This window comes from Trachemys scripta, chromosome 8 (assembly GCF_013100865.1).
Source record: "Trachemys scripta elegans isolate TJP31775 chromosome 8, CAS_Tse_1.0, whole genome shotgun sequence".
NCBI lineage: Eukaryota > Metazoa > Chordata > Testudines > Emydidae > Trachemys > Trachemys scripta.
Window position 1 is genome coordinate 36,166,755 of NC_048305.1, and position 20,990 is coordinate 36,187,744.

The window sequence follows — 20,990 nt, forward strand, 5'->3', positions numbered from 1 at the left end:
GCCCCACCCCAATGCCAGGCAGCCTGGAGGCAGGGAGCTGCCTGGCCCCAGCCCGAGCAGACATTGCTCTGGGTCAGACCAACACGGGTCACGGGCATGTGTTTTAGGAAAGAGCCAACCCAGGGGGTACAGAGGAGAGGAGCCACTCCAGCCTCGTCTCAGAGTTGAGTGCTGAGCTCTGACGCCTGCCAATTGATCCTCACAGCCTTTTGTCCAGTTCAGCCTGTTGTTCAGCCGCTGGCTGCCAGCTTCCCGGCCTGCAGCCCCAGCACCCGGGAGCCTCGCTGCAGGCGGGATGGCGTTGTGCTATGGGGAAGCAGTGCTGGAGACTGGGTCCCCCTGACACAGAATCCTGGCGAGGATACTGACTGATCCCCCATTCTCCCAGCCCACTTCTCTGAGGGGGTGGAAGCATTCAGGGCTGCAGCCCAGGGAAGCTGGGTTTGCTGGCTCACCTCCCAGCTGAGCCAGCACTGCAGGGTCAGGTAAAGCCTGAGATGGGGCTTGCACACAGCCCTCTCTCCCCCAGTGCTGAGGGTATCACCCCAGACTTTAACCCTGGGCTCCATTTCCCTCAAATATCCTCCTTTGGAACGGGCTATTTGCTCCGTGCCAACCTCCCTGCAAGTTCCAGGCCCAAGGGGGAGCGTCGGAACCAGCAGCAGGGGACGGCAGGATGCGGACGGAGCACAGGCCAGAGGAGCCCTTCCTGGCAGCGAAGACTCTCAGTAGCCACCTTGTAATCCTGGCAGCTGCTCCAGGCCCTGGGGAGAGTCAGTTGCTGGCATGGGACACAGTGAGTGGATCGTTATTTATTACTGAGCTGGCAGAGGCTCTGCTACGTACTGCCCCAGCGGGAGCAGCTATTGCTGAGCACAGCAGGCAACCCAGGCTGGAGTTTCAAGAGTGGCAGGTGGCTTTGAGACCCAGTGCTGAGCACCAACAACTGCTGTTGGAGTCAATGGGAGCAGCAGGTGCCCTGCACAAAGCCTCTAACCATGGAGCTAAGGCTCAGCTAACCAGCAATGGGGTGTGTCAGGGCTCCACACCAGCAGGTGTACTAGGGTCCAGCAGAGGGCAGTGCTACACACACTAAGCCTGGCAAGCTCTCGGGAACAACAGAGCTCGTTCATTTCAGCCCTTTCCTGCTTGTTCACATGTCTGCAGAAGTAACTGAACGGCAAACCAATCAGTCACCCAGAACACGGGCTAGAATTTTTGGCGTAACTGTCAAACCCCCCATGCCACCCCCAAGACACAGGGCCTGGCTTTGGGCTGTGGCTTAGTCCCTCAGAGATGGGGTTTATCGCATGAAGAAAACTCCCTGTATGTCACTAGCTACTGGTGCTGAGATGTCCCCACTCCACCTCTCTTTGGCCAGCAATGCAGTGGGGAAGGTTTTACCTGGCTCCCCTCGTTGTACTACCCAAGCACCTCGCAATCGGTAAAGTATTTATCCTCACAGTGCCAGGGAGATGGGGCAGGGCTGGCACACAAGACACTACCAGACTAAGTACCCCAAGGGGTAACAGTGAGTCTAGGAGAGCAGGGGATTGAACCCTTCTCTCACAAGTGTCAGGCTAGTGCCCTACCCACTGGGCCATCTGCCCCTGCCAGTTCCAAGAGAACCCTTTTTGGAGGGTTGGCACAAAGTGATTGACAGCCCTGGGTAACAAAAGCCTCCTGATCCTCCAAACTGGTAAAGGTTTGGCAGCAGCAATGCCAGCTTCTGCCACACACACGCGTGCGAGCCTCCCTCTGGTTCTCAAGTGACCAACCATCCCTAGGCACCTGCAGTTCAAGTCTCCTTAGCGCTTCTGCCCCGAAGATGCCAGCTACTGCCAGCCGTGATGGTGGATCGAACGGTGCTCACTAGGCATTGAACTAACTTCATTTCCCTGCCATTGCAGGGCCTCGGGCCCTCGTGTGCTTTGGTCCCTCCTATTCTCTGCCTGTGGCACGCAACAGCTAGTTTCCTAGGTGCTGTGATACTTTGGACTCTTTGCAGTGGCTGGGTTGAGTGTGCGGGTGCTGGGGTGGCCTGGGGTGCACAAGGGGTCAGATGAGCCGGCGCAAAATATCGGGACAAAAAATTGTGTCCTGACCAGAGATCGGTTGGGACGCGGGACAACAGCTCAAAATCGGGACGGTCCCAATTTTATCGGGACGTCTGGTCACCCTACTGAGGCCACCGTGCTGGACAGAGGGTGATGCTGCTGGAGAGCAACAGGGGAGCACTCACAGGACAGCATCCTTGTGTCTCTTCAGTTTGTCTCTCCCACTAGATTAGTTTCACAGGGCTGCTACGATCTAGGCCTTGGGGACATAAATTAACCCTTTGTTGTGGTTCTCCAGAGAGAGCTACTAGAGGGGATATCATCACACAGGCCATTCATGGAAGGATGGCACCAGCATGTTTAGCGAATTAACCCTCTCCGCGCACCTGGGATGTAGGCCTTAGCCTCACATTAGTGAGGGGAAAGCTGAGACACTGACAGCTCAGGTGTCTTGTCTAAGGCTACCCAGGAGTCAGTAACAGAGCAGTGGCATTTAACGTACTGGGGCTCTAAAGACATGGAAATATTGCCCTGGAATAAATTAGTGTCAACAACAAACCTGTACCTTGTATTTTGTTTTTTGCAGAATGGGGAGCATTCATTACACACATTATCCACAAGGGGGCACCAGCACAACACAACACTAACTCTTAGTGGCGATGAGAACTCAAGAGAGCTCAGTTGTTTCAGAGCAGTAGCTAACCAGGTGCTTTCTAGTGGTAAAGTTTAGTCTTGCAGGTGAATATTGGCCCATTGGCAATGTCCCGCCCTGGCATGCCTTGTTGTGCCAGCTGCCACAGCCCTGGCATCTAGATTTGTTTGTAAGCTCTTTGGGGGAGAGGACCATCTTTTACTCCATTGATAAAGTGAAATGGGGCCCTGATTGGGGCTCTTAGACATGACTGGAATCCAAACACACACCCCAGCAAAGATTCTTACTGACATCCCAGGCAGTGACCATTTTCCTAACAGCTATATACACAATAGAAACGGGCAAGTGACTTTACAAGCAGTGAGGTTGAGAGAGATTAAAGTTCAATCCATGCTCCCAACTCCTTTCCCCCTCCTTCAGTTTAGGAACAGAAAAGCCACGCAGCATGTGTCTATGTATTTTTCTGCACATACTCTTCCCTCGAGCCAGCCACTTTTTTGCTGCCATTTGCTTCTGCTTTAGTTTTGCCAAAGGAAACTCCAAGAGCTCTTTCAAAGCAGCATTAAAAAGAAAAACAGAAAGTCCTTTGTTGCCCTGCTTCTCCTTAGGAGACAGTGTGATGCTTTTACCACAGCAACCAGCAACCCACCAGCTTTCGACATAAGACATGCCTTCCCCTTGAGCACTCTGACTGCGTGCCATGTCCTTCTGATAGCAGTCGCCCTATTCATGGGAGTAAGCAGTAGGCTTGGGAGTAACCATTTGCTACACTGGGCCTTAAATCAGGTCTATGGGCCAGATTTTCCAGTGAGCTCAGCATGCTGGGTGCACACTGGGTAGTGCTGAACTCTCGAACATCCAGCCCGAAGTATCATAACAGGAACTGCTGGGTGCTGAGTGCTTTGGGAAATCTGGGCCTGATAGGGTTCTGGACTATTAAAATCTGGCCCACTTTGAGAAAAAAGTATGATACCCGAAGCAGCACAAGGTTTCCTCCACTGAAAAGCCAACAGTATGAATGCAACTGGTATAAAATCCAAGCTAGTCTGCTAGACACAGGAGCTGGTTAACACAACAGTCTTTTCAAGAAGAGTTTATTAAAACATTCAAATACAGAAAGGGTGAGACACAACATCCAACACATTCAAACACAAACTCCTCCCACCAGCAGGCGGCAGCAAACAGAGAGGCAGGTCATCATCTCTAGAAAACATCCCGGTTCTAGCTAATCAGTGTGGGCACCAGCGAAATGGACCGACTCGGCTGAAGCATGTGGGAGCCACGCCCCTACTGTGCTCTTCGGGCCATCAACATTTCTCGGATGTTATCTTCAGCGTCCTTTACACTCCGCTCCAGGTACGACTTCCTCTGCTGCAAGGTACAAAACCAGAACAGACTCAACAGCCATATCACCCTCACCCGATGCTCTGTTTCAGAGCAGCAGCTGAATCTGTTCTTTCCTATGATAAGTTATAGTGCTAGGAGTGAACCCTACAGAATGGAATCAACATTCATATCACCATAGACAATGCGTGGTGGGGTGGGGGTGGGGAGTCATTTGGGCTCCATGCAAATCACGAGTGATTTTTAGTGAATAAAAGGTCCCAGCATATACTGGTTCATACACTAGGGCTGTTGAGGGTTATATTTGAATAGTTTTAATCTTTATTAGATATATTTTTGGTACTGTCATATTAACATGGAAAACGTGTATTTCATTCCTTTACAGACATGATAGTCACAATTGTCATTACATCAGTAACAAAGCAGTGAGAAGAGATTGACAACTGCAATAAAGTTAAACAGATACATAAACTTAACATCCTGAGCATGAAACAAAGGAAAATAACAAGGAAAAGAAAAAGTACCTCTGTATTTATGTACTCACATCTAAAGAATCAACTGACAAAAACCCACAAGGCCCATAAAATAACCTATTCACACTCAGGTAATACTGGAACATCTATAAAATCCTCTTCTGGCCCAGTCAAGTTTTCACAAATTGAATCACCTTTTATCCCCTTTCTTTGAGATGCATGTTCTAAAACTCCCTAGCAATCAGAAAAGAGACTTTTTAAAAAAAAAATCATCCTGAATTAGGCTAAACTTGGCAGGGAAATGGACAGAAACTGTATCCCAGAAATAGGAATTCAGCCAGTAGCATTTTTTCCTACTCGTCTGGGTAACCCTAGAGGACTGGAGTCACTTCTTCTGACTATTCTCTCTGAGTTTCGAACCAGCAGACACCACTGGCACATCTCCAGCAGACTCCAGAGCCACAGAAAGCATTCTTGTTGGAGTGGACCAAGATCTAAGTACTAGAGGCAGAACTCTAGATCCAAATTCTCTTCAGGGAGGCTCCCAAGGACCTTGACTTCCAGAGGAATGAACCATGAACTCTGAGGACACCGGTCAGGAATGTAACACTTTGATAATTGTAAATTCTGTTTTAAAACCCAACAGTGACAGGCGTCAATAGCTGTCTTGGTCTCCATTCAGAGCTGCCTCCCATGCTCTACCCATTCAGAATTAGGGGTCCACCTAGGTGACAGACAAAAAAAATGGCCTGTGAGCACCTTCAGTTCACTATATTGCCTCCGAAACAGACTGTAAGCTCTGCAGGGCAGAGGCTGCACCTACCTTTGTGTCTATACAGAACCTAGCACACCAGGGCCCTGATCCTGATTACGGCCTCTCAGGACTACATTAAGAACATCTATATTGCAGGGGCAGCCCATGGACAGAGCTGACTGATAAGCCAGAGACGACTCCATAATGGCCTGGGAAGCTCCAATTCTAGTCAGTTTCCAAGGAAGACCTCAATACCAGCACTTCCATGCTGTATGCATTTGCATTTATTATTACATGTAAATTCTAACAGCCTGGGCCTCACCTCAGAAGTCTTTACTCAGGCAAGGAGCCCGATGAGGCCACCTGAGTAAGGGCTTGCAGGGTCAGCTCCACTAAATGCAAGTTAGGGGCCCAATTCTGCAAGATGCCAAACCCCACTGCAGCCAATGGGAGCTGGAGCTCAACACCTCATAGAATCAAGCCACAGGGACAACCCACAGCGTTGCAAAGTTTGGGGCTCCTGGCTAAAAGGAAAAAAAAAAAATCCCACTAAGCAGCTGGTCAATGGAGTGTAGCTACCAAGGGTAGGCCTACACTGCAACGTAAACCTGTGCTTGAGCTGGAGCTCAAGCCTAGCCCCCCTTGCGTCTACACTGCAACTGCGCTACCTCAGGGTTCCAGGGCTCTGCAGGGCTGGAGAGCCTGAGCTCAAGTTGGGGCCAAGCCTTTACAGAGAAGTCAAGCAGGACAGCGTCTAAGGGTACGTCTTCACTACCCACCGTATCGGCGGGTAGCAATCGATTTATCCGGGATCAATATATCGCGTCTCGTTAAGACGCGCTATATCGATCCCCGAACACGCTCACCGTCAACTCCGGAACTCCTCCAGAGCGAGCGGCGGTAGCACAGTCGACGGAGGAGCCGCGGCCGTCGATCCTGTGCCGTGTGGACCCCAGGTAATTCGATCCAAGATACTTCGACTTCAGCTATGCTATTCGTGTAGCTGAAGTTGCATATTTTGGATCGATTCTCCCCGCCCCCCACCCAAGTGTAGACCAGCCCTAAGGTCCTAGTAGTCAGCCAATAGTATCCTACAGTTCCATGATACAACTTCCTCAGTCCTCTCTAGCCCATCAATCTGAAATCCACTCTATTGAAAATGAAAACCACCCCCCCGTTGCAAACAGCAGCAGCTCATGTCAGTATTAACCCATTCTCTTCTGATCACCAATCTGCAAGCACGTTATCAGAGAGCCTCCTGGGTTTGCTACGGAAAGCAAACCGATCAAACCTTTTGCAAAGTGAGCTGCTTCCTGGTAACATGCAGGCAGGCAGTAAAGTTATCCCACAGTGCACCACAGTCCTAGGGCTAGAGCAGCTACATGGGGGACGGGGGGGAGGCAGCGCCACTAGGGACTCTGGGATAAGGTTATTCTGACAAGGCTCTGCACAGTGCAGTGTGGACACCAGAGCCGTAGGTTCAAGCACAGATTAGAAAAAAGTCTTAACACAGGGTTAAAATACAATATAGGAGAGTCAAGTCCAGGGTTCCCTAACACAGGTCAGCTGACTCAAGTCCCACTCACCCTGGGCTTACACTGCAATGGAGACATACCCTAAGTGCTTTCTGGAACAGGTTTAGAGGTGAACTCCCCCCAAAGAAACACAGAGGGCTCACACACACACAGGCTGGGACAAGCCGACAAAAGGCAGGAAATTCCAGGTTAAAGCTCCAGACCAGACAGTCTCCTGTCAGGCTTTGCCAAGACACAGCGGGACTGGGAGCTCTAATGCAGCAGGAAAAGTCATTAGAATGTGGTACTGTGATAGAATCCTGCCAACATCACCTTGTGTCTGCACTCTTCCAGCCAGATTCCATCCAAGGCATGTTCGACTGAAAAGCCTACCACTAACTACAGCTGGAGTTTTGGTTTAATTAAACTGTTTAGTACAATTACAGGTCTGCAAACTACTCAGGACAGTTAGCAGTAGTCAGACGATCTGGATGGAGAACAAGTGCCCAGTCCTCTCTCCCAAGTCAATCCCAGCAATGACATCAGGAGTGTCTGGCTTTCCCTCTGCCCACTGCAGCAGCTTTTCAGTTTAATGAGGGAACCCAATAAATAACTATACTAATACTTTACACTTGTGTAGCACTGAAGTCTGTAGAGCACAGCATGCCGTTCTCACAACCCTTCGAGGTATTTGTATGAATGTGGAAACTGAAGCGGAAGAGTTATGTGATCAGCCCATGGTCACGGAAGCAGTGTGTGTCAGAGCTGTGATTAGAACTCTGGCATCTTCTGTAGTCATGCTGCCAAACAAAGGTGGATGTGGCTGGCTTTAACTCTAACACTATCCACCCCTAGGAAGTTACTTGCTAATCAAATGTTTTGTTAGCCGGTAGCTTATGAAATCCCCGACTGTTTGTCCTCAAGGCAAATTTCGTATGACAAAATTTCGTTTTAAAAACCTGCCCTCAACAGATGCAAAGCGAGGAAACAGAGGGGTTGTATCATTTCTACTGCTGTCATGAAAGAACTGATTTAATTACGACACAACTGATCGTTACCACCATCAGTCTGTCTTTATACACTCAATGGGATTCCAAACTTCCATTGGGAGGAAACCCAGCTAAAAAACCTTTAGGCCTTGCATCCGATGAGTAAAAGTACTAGGCACACTAATCCTGCCTGACACATCACTGAAGCATTCATACTCTGGGTGTTGATGGTAAGACACGTTTCTTCAAATAATCCTCTACACTCTCCACTCGGGCCTCTTCTCCACTGGCAGAGTGTAGTCTCCTGCTGGTGTATGGCAGAGCACTGGAGGTGGACCTGAATGCCAAAGAGCCATCCCTTGCTCAGATCAGATCAACTCTAAGGTCCTGGGAGCTCAGGATTCAGGCAAGAGCTGCTGGGGGGGTTGAACGCCCTTTAGCTGTGTTCCCACCCCCTTAGGATCCAGTCTCACAGCTTAGAGGGTCTGCCACCCGTCCCTACTCAGTCCCAAAGTGCCTTGGTTTCTTTCCAACACAAGGATGTCCTAGCACAGGTCAGTCCTCTGCACGAGGTCTGTGCTCTCACAGAGAGGGTGACACTGGGCACCCAATGGGCTCCAAGAAGCCTTCAAGTTGGCAATGCCAGCAATGGAGCAGCAGAGGCAGCCTAGGACTCATCAAAGGAGGATCCAGGCCAGGTGAAGGCCTCTGCTGCAGGTAAAGGGAGAGGGAGAAGGCTGGGGAAAAGAGGGAGCCAAATATGTCCTGAAAGAGCTCTACAATGTGACAGGTTTCAGAGTAGCAGCTGTGTTAGTCTGTATCCGCAAAAAGAACAGGAGTACTTGTGGCACCTTAGAGACTTACAAATTTATTTGAGCATAAGCTTTCGTGGGCTACAGCCCACTTCGTCAGATGCATAGAATGGAACACACAGTTGGTATGGCTACTCCCACCTTTTCATGTTCTCTGTATGTATAAATATCTTCTGTGTGTTCCATTCTATGCATCCGATGAAGTGGGCTGTAGCCCAGGAAAGCTTATGCTCAAATAAATCTGTTAGTCTCTAAGGTGCCACAAGTACTCCTGTTCTCTCTACAATGTGCTATCACCAGCAGAGGAAGAAGTGAAGCACTAAAAGCTCAACCCAAAGAAGGTAACCTTACAGATACCGCCACTGGTGAGCAGTCATTACATTCTGACTAAGGGCCAAGCTCTAAGGAAGAGTGTGAAATAGACTATTGCTACATTTTCATTGCAAAGGGAAATCGAGGTGTCCTTCCCTCTCAGAACTGCAGGTTGGTTTCTGTTTAAGTAATCCAGGAGCAGTATCAGGAACTTGTGTGTAAACCCCTCCTCATCCCCTAATTACTAGGGCCTAGACGGGAACTCGATGTGACTCTCTGGTCTTGTCTTCGCTGGGGACAGCAGCAGAGTGTTACGCAAGCTGATCTGAAAAACAGTTTGCCTGGTCAGATCAGTTTTAAAAACCCACCTGGTATGTTTTAAATACAGTTTTAAGTCATGTTTAAGACCTACTCTGCTGACATGACCACATTTGATTGGACCTAGGTGGTAGCAATAAGTGAATCATTAACTGTTAGTATTATCAGAAACTCTATTGACCTCTTGCGACAACACACCCATTATTATTACATGCTCCCCAGTGGTCCAGTCATATTTCATTTGCATGCTGATGAGCTTTTCATTGCCCTTTTAACTGAACACCAACTGATCTTTCTGTAGGATGTACCAGAGTGTGGTTGCAGGTTTTAAAATTCATAGTCCAGTTCTTCACTTGAGTTTCCTGCTATCTGCTGCCACCAGTTAAAGTGATACATTACATTTGTAAACGTTTTTCTTCGCTGCTCTTTAAAAAGCAAGTACAGTTAACGAAAACCTCTAATATAAAGAACAGGAGTACCTGTGGCACCTTAGAGACTAACAAATTTATCTGAGCATAAGCTTTTGTGGGCTATGCTCAAATAAATTTGTTAGTCTCTAAGGTGCCACAAGTACTCCTGTTCTTTTTGCGGTCTGACAGACCCAGACCAGTGGGGTACAGGAGTCTGGTAGAGGGCAAATATACTGGTCACTGGATGAGTAGTTTTCTGTTCCCTGAGTGACCAGAGAAGGGGCTGCACTAGAGTAATCAGGAACTTGCTAGAACCAGTTAAGGCAGGCAGGCTAATTAGGACACCTGGAGCCAATTAAGAAGCTGCTAGAATCAATTAAGGCAGGCTAATCAGGGCACCTGGGTTTTAAAAAGGAGCTCACTTCAGTTTGTGGTGCGAGTGAGAGTTGCTGGGAGCAAGAGGCGCAAGAAGCTGAGAGTGAGAGGATAGGCTGCTGGAGGACTGAGGAGCACAAGCATTATCAGATACCAGGAGGAAGGTCCTGTGGTGAAAATAAGGAAGGTGTTTGGAGGAGGCCATGGGGAAGTAGCCCAGGGAGTTGTAGCGGTCATGCAGCTGTTACAGGAGGCACTATAGACAGCTGCAGTCCACAGGGCCCTGGGCTGGAACCCGGAGTAGAGGGTGGGCCCGGGTTCCCCCCAAACCTCTCAATTGACCTAGACTGTGGGTTCTTCCAGAGGGGAAGGTTTCTGGGCTGTTCCCCAACCCACATCGTGAATCTCTGAGGCAAGAAAATCCGCCAATAAGCACAGGACCCACCAAGATAGAGGAGGAACTTTGTCACAGAGGATACAGACTAACACGGCTGCTACTCTGAAACCTCTAATATAGAGAGTTACAGCTGCATTCCACCCCACGTGCACAAACACATATGTGGAAGTCAGTCAATTTATGCATTTGTATTCATAAGAAAATCAGACAGACACTTTGCCAAAGTCTCCTCCCCAACTGAGCATTTACTTTAGTTCCAGTGTTTTTAACCTCAACACACCTCCCTGGCCCCAATCCTGGAACTGACAGCTCGCTGGCGCACCGGCATGCTCACGCAGAGCCTCACTGACTTCAGAGCAATCTGGGGAAGCACAGCAGGGCACTTATGTGATACCAATTGCAGGACGAGGGCCTACACTTGGTAATCAAGTTCTCAGTACTGAAAATACAGCTGCTGTGTTCTACCTCAGAGATGGCTGCACAACATGGCTCAGTAATATTACCTAGCAGAGCAGCAAATGGAAAATACCCTATCCAATTGAAACTGCCAGGGGCTTTAGCGTCCGCAGAATAGAATTTCCCAAACTGGAAGGACAGTAACATTGTCCCTTTTCTAAAGAGCCAAGAGGTCATGGGCTGGGATTCTCATAGAAGGCTGAGGGGGGTGGAGCCCCATTCCTGCTGAATTTCCATGGCCTAACTCCCTTAGACACTTTTGAAAATCCCAACCCTGATTAGCACAACTGATCAAGGCCTCAGTTTTACATCACATGCAGAAGACAATGCATTACCAGCACCAGTGACATCAGAATGCAGGTACAAACAATTATGGACATGTCTACACTACAGTGGCACAGTTGCGGCTATGCCACCGTAGCACCATAGCGTAGATGCTTCCTACATCAATGGAAGGGTTTTTTCCATCCATCCACCTCCCCGACCAGCAGTAGCTAGGTCAACAGTAGAATTATCTTGCGTACGTAGCTGCCTCTATACTGGGGGCGAGTTCGGCTTTACTAGGTTGATCTAAATGTTAAGTGTAGACTAGGGCTCAGTTGCTGCTGTGGAAAGCAGGAGGGGGGAGAATAAGGGATTAAGTAGCATGAAAAGGTTGGGTTGCCAGCTGATGTCTATGTCTGTAACAGAGGGATGGTCCCTTTCGGAAAGGCTCTCCCTTGCCCCAGTCAGTGAGTGCAAATGACTCCTCATTTAGTGTACTATGTATAGATTGATCAGTTAGGACTCTGCTACCAACATAGATCTTTGTAGTTTTACTGAAGCTTATTCAGCGCAGGCTACTGCAGGTAGTTTCTTAACTGCTCACTGCCAAACTGCAACACTCAGCAATACCAGTAAATACGCTTAAATTGTTTGTCACATAAGTGAATCATCCAGCACTCAAAATTACCAGGGATTCCAGTGCATCTGTTTCCAGCGCTTACTGGGCTGCGTTTGCAAGGAAATGGGTTTCAGAAATGAGTTTTTATGGCACTGATATTTAAAGGACTTCCAAATATGGAGGAGTGACCTGATGTTACACTCCTCCGGCATGTGGTATAGTCTTAATTATTGTCCAGCTGAGGAGCCGGATGGGATTTCACTAGGGTTCTGTCGAGTAGAACTGGCACCTCCCACGTGATCAGAGATGCAGCCAAAAATAGTACTGGCAGTTTACGTATCCTTGTCATACAGAGAGTTCACATTAACTTCTCTGGCATCAAAATCTGGCTTCCCTTCTAAAGTAGGCAGGCCACAAACTGAATTCACAGTGGACACTGACCAGGCATCAGATGATAAAAGCCACAATTTACCTAGGCCACATTTAAACCAGTGATTTAGTGGAAGAAAAGGAATTAGTCAGTCTTCCTCTATGCCTTTCCCTGATAGGAGGGTGTAACAGTCCTTAGCTTCAGTTATTGGGAACATGAACTTGACTCTTCCTCCTTGTTTTGAGGTTATGCAAGTCAGGCTGTGTCCCACGAACGCTAACTCTCTCCTGGTACTTACTATTACAGTTCATTTAAGAGGCTGCTTTGGTGCTCTGGTTTGTGTCTTGTCAACAGTACAATAAGAAGGATGTTTTAAATACCTAACATCACACCCTAACCTCATGTGTCTACTCCTAAGAGGTGACCTTGTGTTTCAAACCCCTATTCGGGTAGCATGCTACCACCTTGTTTTCTGATCTAAGCAATCCTATTTGGTTTCATCAGCAGCTGCAAAACTGTATTCTATTTAATGCAGAAGTTGCTACAGCTGATACTCCCTCAAGAGGTCAAGAGCTGTGATTAGCATAGACTCTCTCTTTGGCAATCCAGGAACGAGTTTCCTGCGTGGTTCAGGTAAATTGGAGTTCAGTGCAGTGGATATTCCTACCTTAAGTTTTTATGATACCATCTCCTAATAAGAATCATTGAACTGGTGCCATTCCGAAACAGATATGCAGCATGACACATCAAAGCCATTCTTAATAGGTTAAAGAGGTAGCATGCAAGCATTCCAGAGAGGGGAAAAAAAACTACGACTCAGACCCCTCACTGACTAGTTTTAGAAGACTAAAGCAATATATTTCCTACAGCCTTGTGGCTTAGATACTGGCCCTACATTGAGATGGCTTTTGGTTGGATTTTGCATAACTATGGGGAATCCCAAATTTTGTTCTCAGGAGAGGATTTGCCACTGACGTGTCTGCTGGGCACCAAACTATTGTGGCACATCTTCTTCTTCCATTAGAAAGCCAGTATTTCATCATGGAGAGCAGAGTGTATCAGGCTGCGAAAGGCAGAACTCTAGATTATGCATAGGATTTAAAGACAGTCTTATCAAATAATTGTTTATAATTTATTTTTCACCATTTTTGATGTTTGCGTTGCGCTTCTCTCTCTGTTTGGACAATGAAAACCCAGAGTAGCCAGTTTCGACCTCTGGTTCTCATGCCTTAGCACAATATTTCAATCTGTGGGCCGCAAATACTGAAAGGGAATGTTTAAATCCAAACAAAAAGCTCTTCATGGAAATTTAAAAGTCAGTCATGGAAACTTTCTGCCTAATGTTAGGCTTTGTAAACCCTTGTTCATACAAACCCTAAATGACGGGTCTGAAGCAAGCTGGCAGCTTTCTTTCCTGAGGATGCTCTTCCCCCAGTGCCTTTTCCCAAGCATTATATCACATTCTGGAGAGTCAGCCTGCCGGTTGCCAGTATTTTATTCTCACAATCAGAAGCCTTTCCTTGAGGAAGTCTCTGAAGTCTTTGGACATAACACAATGCCTCAAATAGCACCCCTGATGTAACTCATCTTGTGACATGGTCTCTATAAACTTTTTGGCCAAGAGTTTCTGTATCTCTAAAGTTAACGTGTCATTTTTTACATTCCTCAGGGTCTGTGTGGGAACACTCTTTGGGAAAGTGATCAGATCCCCAGATATAGTTGGGTATACACACTCATCTGGAGAAACATTTTCCCCAACCCTACAGGGCTTCGGCCAACATCAGTATGGTTGAAATTGTCCATAAAGCGCAGGCTGGAGGGAAGGAGATTTTGCTGTCTTCAAAAAGATTGGTAACAAAGTCTAAAATTTGTGTCTACCCATGGTCTTTGAAAAGGACATAAGAATGGCCCTACTGGGTCAGACCAAAGGTCCATCTAGCCCAGTATCTTATCTTCTGACAGTGGCCAGTGCCAGGTGTCCCAGAGGGAATGAACAGAACAGGTAATCATCAAGTGATCCATCCCATCACTCATTCCCAGCTTCTGGCAAACAGAGGCTAGGGACACCATTCCTGCCCATCCTGGCTAATAGCCATTGATGGACCTATCCTCCATGAATTTATCTAGTTTTTTTTTTTAACCCTGTTATGGTCTTGGCCTTCACAACACTCTCTGGCAAGGAGTTCCAGAGGTTGACTGTGCGTTGTGTGAAGAAATACTTCCTTTTATTTGTTTATTTGTTTTAAACCTGCTGCCTATTAATTTTATTTGGTGACCCCTAGTTCTCGTCTTATGAGAAGTAGTAAACAACACTTCCTTATCTATTTTCTCTACACCAGTCATGATTTTATAGACCTCAATCCTATCTCCCCTTAGCCATTTCTTTTCCAGGTCTGAAGTGCTCTGTCATTTTGTCACTTACTTGGCCAGAGTGAAATCTAATTAGCCATCTAAATGCTAGACTGGGCATTTGCTGCTACAGGTATGTCTTGGTGAAATTCAGAACACAGCAATTAATGGACTCTTTTCTGAGCAGCTGTATGGGCATACACCAGTTTAATGAGCCCTGGGCCATCTCATGTTGACTAGAACCCCAGGGATACTCTAAGATTTATACCTTACTGCAACTGATGAACAGTCTGACTTGTTCGCAATGAGTCTTCCCAAGCAGGAGATTAATTTCAGGAAATTCCACTAGAGTCTGCTCAAGGCAGAACAGCAGACAGAGGAGAATCCAACTAGATTTGCCCACTTTGCAGGAAAGTATCAGACACCATCCATGGTTAGACAGTGGCAACACACAATACCAGTACCATAAGAGGAATTATTGTGAAACATAAATCATGCCTGTCGATAGGCACTGCCCCATTGCACACAACTATCATTTCATCTGAACTACAAAATTTAAATTAGAGGTGTTTGAGGGTGTAAATGAAGCGTTCCTCAACTGTATGACAACTATTCCACAGAACTTCTGCACCACAACCTGACATGAATTACAACCTGAGAAAACTGGCCTGTGCAGTGTCAATGTGTGGCTGCACTCTCTCTGGACTCAGCAGATCGATTCCTGGTTAAACTAAACCTCTTTGCAAAACTCAATCTTTAGGCTGGGATTTTCAAAAGCCCTCAACATTGGCGTAGATCTGCTCCTGTTAACTACTGAGCAGAGAGTTAGGACAAATGCTGAGTGCTTCTGAAAATCCCACCTTGTCATCTGAATTTTTGCTTGAATATTTTCTATGCAAAACTCCTTTACAAAACAGAGTCCTGAAAAATGTAGTAAGTTCCTCAGTTCCACACTTTGGATCCTAATATATTATTACTGCTAAAGCCAGTAATGCAAACAGAACACTTCCTGTCAGAATGACCTTTTTAGAGAGAAAAGTTTTTTTGCAAAGATTTGTATTGTACTTTCCCTGCTTTTCAGCTCTGCCCTCACATTCAGTGTCAAATAAAACCTTTTTTAATAATTATTTTCCAAGATTTCAAAGCCCAAATGTTTTTTTAAAAAAATCAGAGGCCAATAAGAAATATCCATTCTTCCTAACTCAGACCCTGCTGAACTTCTGTTTGCCTTACAGATATATAAAGAGAAGTGGCCAGACATTCATACTGTTACTTAGGGTTGATCTACCATAAAAAGTTTGGCATAACTACATCTCTCAAGGTGTGATAAATCCATACCACTGAAAGATGTAGCTATGCTGACCTAACCCCTGGTACTTCTTCCACTTAGTTACCACCTCTTGGGGAAGTGAATTAACTACAGTGACACGAGAACCCTTCCTCTCACTGCAGTGAGTGTCTAGAGTGCAGCACTACTGTAGCATTTTAAGTGTAGACTAACAATTAATTTATAACTTCAGGCATAGTAAAGAGAGAGAGAGGAAAGGCATGTGCCAAGAGGCAGTTATGGCAACACCCTCGAATTCCTGAAAACTGAGGTGTGGTTTAACAATGCTGACTAAAAGCTTGGTCAGTTCTGGGCACAGGTAAGGCTTCTAGGCAATATAAACAATTATTTCCTGTTCCCACCTGGGGCGTGGGTGGTGGGGGAGGAAACAGATTAGCCCCGCAATAAACTGCATAGAGTAAGGGGCAATGAGGAGTGGCTGGATGGGCCACAGTGACTAAGAGGTGAGTGCAGAGATATTAGTCCCATGAGTAAGGATTACCTATGTGAGTAATGCTATGCAAGGGAGAGCCCTGAGGAAGTTCTGGGCATTGCATTGGATAGCATTTCACTATAAATTCCAAGCTCTCCTTTTAATGTGTTAATACTCTGTTACAAAATCATTCTTGTAATTTGGAAACTTACCAATGTTGTGTAAAAGACATTTTCAATTTATTCATAAAAACAGGTCCAGTCCTATCAGAGGAAATGGTAGTTGCTCCTCGGGTACTACCATTTCCTCTAAGGAGATCCTGCAAAGCTAAAAATCATATTTAAAAAAAAAGTGACCAACATTTTCAAACCTGGGTACCTAAAGTTAGGCTCCTAACTCCATACACAGATATCTAATTAGAAGCAGACTTTTTTGTTTCTAGCCTATTTCACATTCTAGTTCTCCTTCACTAGAACTGAAGGTGCAGAGGTAGGTGATTGTTTTTAAAAGCTTTTTCCGTTATAATTTTTAAAGAATGATAGAAACATTTCAATTATAAAGTATATTTTTCACACAAATCTAAATTCTGGGACAAATTTGACCAGAGACCATCCCTTCAATAAGCTATCAGAATATTTTTAAATTAATTTATCAACACCGATGTCAATCATTTTCCTAGTTTCAAATCTACTACATGTTTATACACCTAAAAAAATAACGACAGGAAAAACATCAAAGGTCCTAAAGACAAAACACAACAGTGAAAATACAAAACGGGGTGGAATTTCAAACTTCTGACTGCATGAAACTTTAGCCCCTGCTGGCCAACCTACATGTTTATTTTGTACCATTTACAGCTCAACTGAAGGCTGGTTGAGTGAATTAGTAATGTGATAATAATCAAGTAGCTATCTGCACAACTTGCAGGCCTTACAAAAATCACTATTGTGAAGGTTTATTCCAAATCAAAGGCCTAACCCTGCAAATACATACACACAAGTAATTGTATACATATTGGTCGTCCCACTGAATTCACAATGGCCAAAAACATTTAAAATGTATAAAATAGCTGAAATTTTAAGTCTAGATCTCACGACCTCCCAGGGCTAAGCCAGTGCCGGATCCTATTAGAAAGCTGGAAATCTCCTCTTTTAAATGATCTAATTCTCCTTTTTCTATCCCTGTTAGGTTTAAGGTCTAATACCTTGCAGCCTGTTACTTGCATACCACTTACTATAAGCCATACTTTGATGGCAATTTTAAAAGCCCAGACACACTTTTCATCTGTGTTACAGGCCAGAAGTGATCTAATGCATCAACCCCATCACAGCAGGGTATAGAAACTGACCTCCTGGCTGCATCATAATTACTATAGAGCAGCTGATTCTCTTTCAGTTGCAAGGCTGTGATCATACAGTAAGACTGCTCATCATTATATGGATCACAGGTAAAGCCATCTCTACCTCACTTGTTGTGCTCCTGCTGTTACCTGGACAGAGTCAAAAACTGGAGTACATACGCAGTAAAGAAATTAGTGCAGTATTAACTTCGTCCCATCCCTCACAGCACTAATTGACATTAATCCACATTTGTAAAGCAGCAACCAAATGACAGAAATGCTCTGTAAAAAGAATGTTTTTGTTCTTTGATCATTCTAGTTTCAGGGTACTCCATATCCTCCAGCTGGCTACAAAAAGGTTTTTTTAAGCCAAAAAAGCATCGAGGGGCAGCAGGTGTGGGGTTGTTGTGGCTGTGTTTTTTTGTTGTGCTTGGAGGGTTTTTTTGGAGATGCTCCGAGTATTTTTCATTTTTAAATGGAAGACTAGAATGTGGATGCCCTCTCCCCACTTTAAAGATCCTGATCTATGTGCTAGAATATACTTCAGCTACTTTCTTCCTGAAAACCAGCAACTATATACAGGGTAGATTCACGCCAGCAGCTCTCCCTACATGTCCAATGGGCTGCCCTTCCAAAGGAGATCCTGCAGCAGTGGAGGCTTAGCAGGTGGCACCAGGGAGTAGTGGGTGAACAGCTGCAGGTTGTTACCACTGGGGAAAAGCTTCTTTATATAACTGCACCCATCCTCTCATTTCTCTGCTTCCTTTGGGAACAGGTTGTGGGACTTTCACTCCCCATATGCATAGAACTGCATAGTAGGGCTGTCGATTAATTGCAGTTAACTCATGCGATTAACTCAAAAAATTAATTGCGATTAATTGCACTGTTAAACAATAGAATGAATACCAATTGAAATTTATTAAATATTTTAGATTTTTTCTACATTTTCAAATATATTGATTTCAAAATTACAACACAGAATAAAGTGTACAGTGTTCCCTTATTTTTATTACAAATATTTGCACTGTAAAAATGATAAAAAAATAGTATTTTTCAATTCCTCATACAAGTATGGTAGTGCAATCTCTATCCTGAAACTGCAACTTACAAATGCAGTTTTTTTGTTATGTAACTACACTCAAAAACATAGAATCAGACTATCAGGGTTGGAAGAGACCTCAAGAGGTCATCTAGTCCAACCCCCTGTTCAAACCAGGACCAATTCCCAACTAAATCATCCCAGCCAGGGCTTTGTCAAGCCTGTCCTTAAAAACCAATAAGGAAGGAGATTCCACCACCTCCTAGATAACCCATTCCAGTGCTTCACCCTCCTAGTGAAAAAGTTTTTCCTAATATCCAACCTAAACCTCCCCCACTGCAACTTGAAACCATTACTCCTTGTTCTGTCATCTGCTACCACTGAGAACAGTCTAGATCCATCCTCTTTGGCACCCCCTTTCAGGTAGCTGAAAACAGCTATCAAATCCCGCCTCGTTCTTCTCTTCTGCAGACTAAGCAATCCCAGTTCCCTCAGCCTCTCCTCATAAGTCCTGTGTTCCAGCCCCCTAATCATTTTTGTTGCCCTCCGCTGGACTCTTTCCAATTTTTCCACATCCTTCTTGTAGTGTGGAGACCAAAACTGGGCACAGTACTCCAGATGAGGCCTCACCAATGTCGAATAGAGGGGAATGATCACGTCCCTCGATCTGCTGGCAATGCCCCTACTTATACAGCCCAAAATGCTGTTAGCCTTCTTGGCAACAAGGGCACACTGTTGATTCATATCCAGCTTCTCGTCCACTGTAACTCCTAGGTCCTTTTCTGCAGAACTGCTGCCTAGCCACTTGATACCTAGTCTGTAGCAGTGCATGGGATTCTTCCGTCCTAAGTGCAGGACTCTGCACTTGTCCTTGTTGAACCTCATCAGATTTCTTTTGGTCCAATCCTCTAATTTGGCTAGGTCCCTCTGTATCCTATCCCTACCCTCCAGCGTATCTACCACTCCTCCCAGTTTAGTGTCATCTGCAAACTTGCTGAGAGTGCAGTCCATCAGATCATTAATGAAGATATTGAACAAAATCAGCCCCAGGACCGACCCTTGGGGCATTCCGCTTGATACCAGCTGCCAACTAGACATGGACAATGTAAAACTTGAGAGCCTACAAGTCCACTCAGTCCTACTTCCTGTTCAGCCAATCACTAAGAGAAACAAGTTTGTTTACATTTACAGGAGATAATGCTGCCTGCTTCTTCATTACAATGTCACCTAAAAGTGAGAACAGGCGTTGGCATGGCATTGCAAGATATTTACATGCCAGATGCGCTAAAGATTCATATGCCTCTTCGTGCTTCGACCATCATTCCAGAGGACATGCTTCTATGGTGATGACACTCGTTAAAAAAATAATGCGTTAATTAAATTTGTGACTGAACTCCTTGGGGGAGGGAGAACTGTACGTCTCCTGCTCTGTTCTACCCCATTGTGCCATATATTTCATGTTATAGCAGGCTCGGATGATGACCCAGCATGTTGTTCATTTTAAGAACACTTTCACTGCAAATTTGACAAAATGCAAAGATACCAATGTGAAATTTCTAAAGATAGCTATAGCACTCGACCCAAGATTTTAAGAATGTGAAGTGCCTTCCAAAATCTGAGAGGGATGAGATGTGGAGCATGCTTTCAGAAGTCTTAAAAGAGCAACACTCTGATGTGGAAACTACAGAACCCAAACCACCAAAAAAGAAAATCAACGTGCTGGTGGCATCTGACTCCGATGATGAAAATGAACATGCATCAGTCCACACGGCTTTGGATGGTTATCGAGCAGAACCCGTTATCAGCATGGACGCATGTCCTCTGGAATGGTAGTTGAAGCATCAAGGGACATATGAATCTTTGGCGCATCTGGCATGTAAATATCTTGCGATGTCTGCTACAACAGTGCCATGCAAACGCCTGTTCTCACTTTCAGGTGACATTGTAAACAAGAAGCAGGCAGTATTATCTGCTACAGAAATGTAAACAAACTTGTTTGTCTGAGCGATTGGCTGAACAAGAAGTAGGACTGATTGGACTTGAAGGCTCTAAAGTTTTACATTATTTTGTTTTTGAATACAGCACTCGGCCTAAATTTTTTGTACCTAATCCTACATTTGTAAGTTTAACTTTCATGATAAAGAGATTGCACTATAGTATTTGTATTAGGTGAATTGAAAAATACTATTTCTATTGTTTTTTACAGTGCAAATATTTGTAATCAAAAATAAATATAAAGTGAGCACTGTACACTTTGTATTCTGTGTTGTAACTGAAATTAATATATTTGAAAATGTAGAAAACATCAAAAATATTTAAATAAATGGTATTCTATTATTGTTTAACACGGCAATAAATTTTTTTAATCACTTGACAGCCTTAGAATA

At 45.3% G+C, this 20,990-nt stretch overlaps 1 protein-coding gene across 2 annotated transcripts in view; it reads right to left on the minus strand.

The window, feature by feature from the left end:
• Positions 1 to 3,786: 3,786 nt before the first annotated feature.
• Positions 3,787 to 20,990, minus strand: part of PFDN1 (prefoldin subunit 1) — a 56,143-nt gene continuing 38,939 nt past the window's right edge. Inside the window, exon 4 of one of the 2 annotated variants that reach the window (XM_034779618.1) lies at positions 3,787 to 4,080. In XM_034779618.1, the coding sequence (XP_034635509.1) occupies positions 3,997 to 4,080 (84 nt within the window). In that variant the 3' untranslated portion in view covers positions 3,787 to 3,996. Of the gene's footprint in view, positions 4,081 to 5,223; positions 5,251 to 20,990 lie in introns of those variants that run through there. The other variant, XM_034779619.1, reaches the window with a different exon arrangement.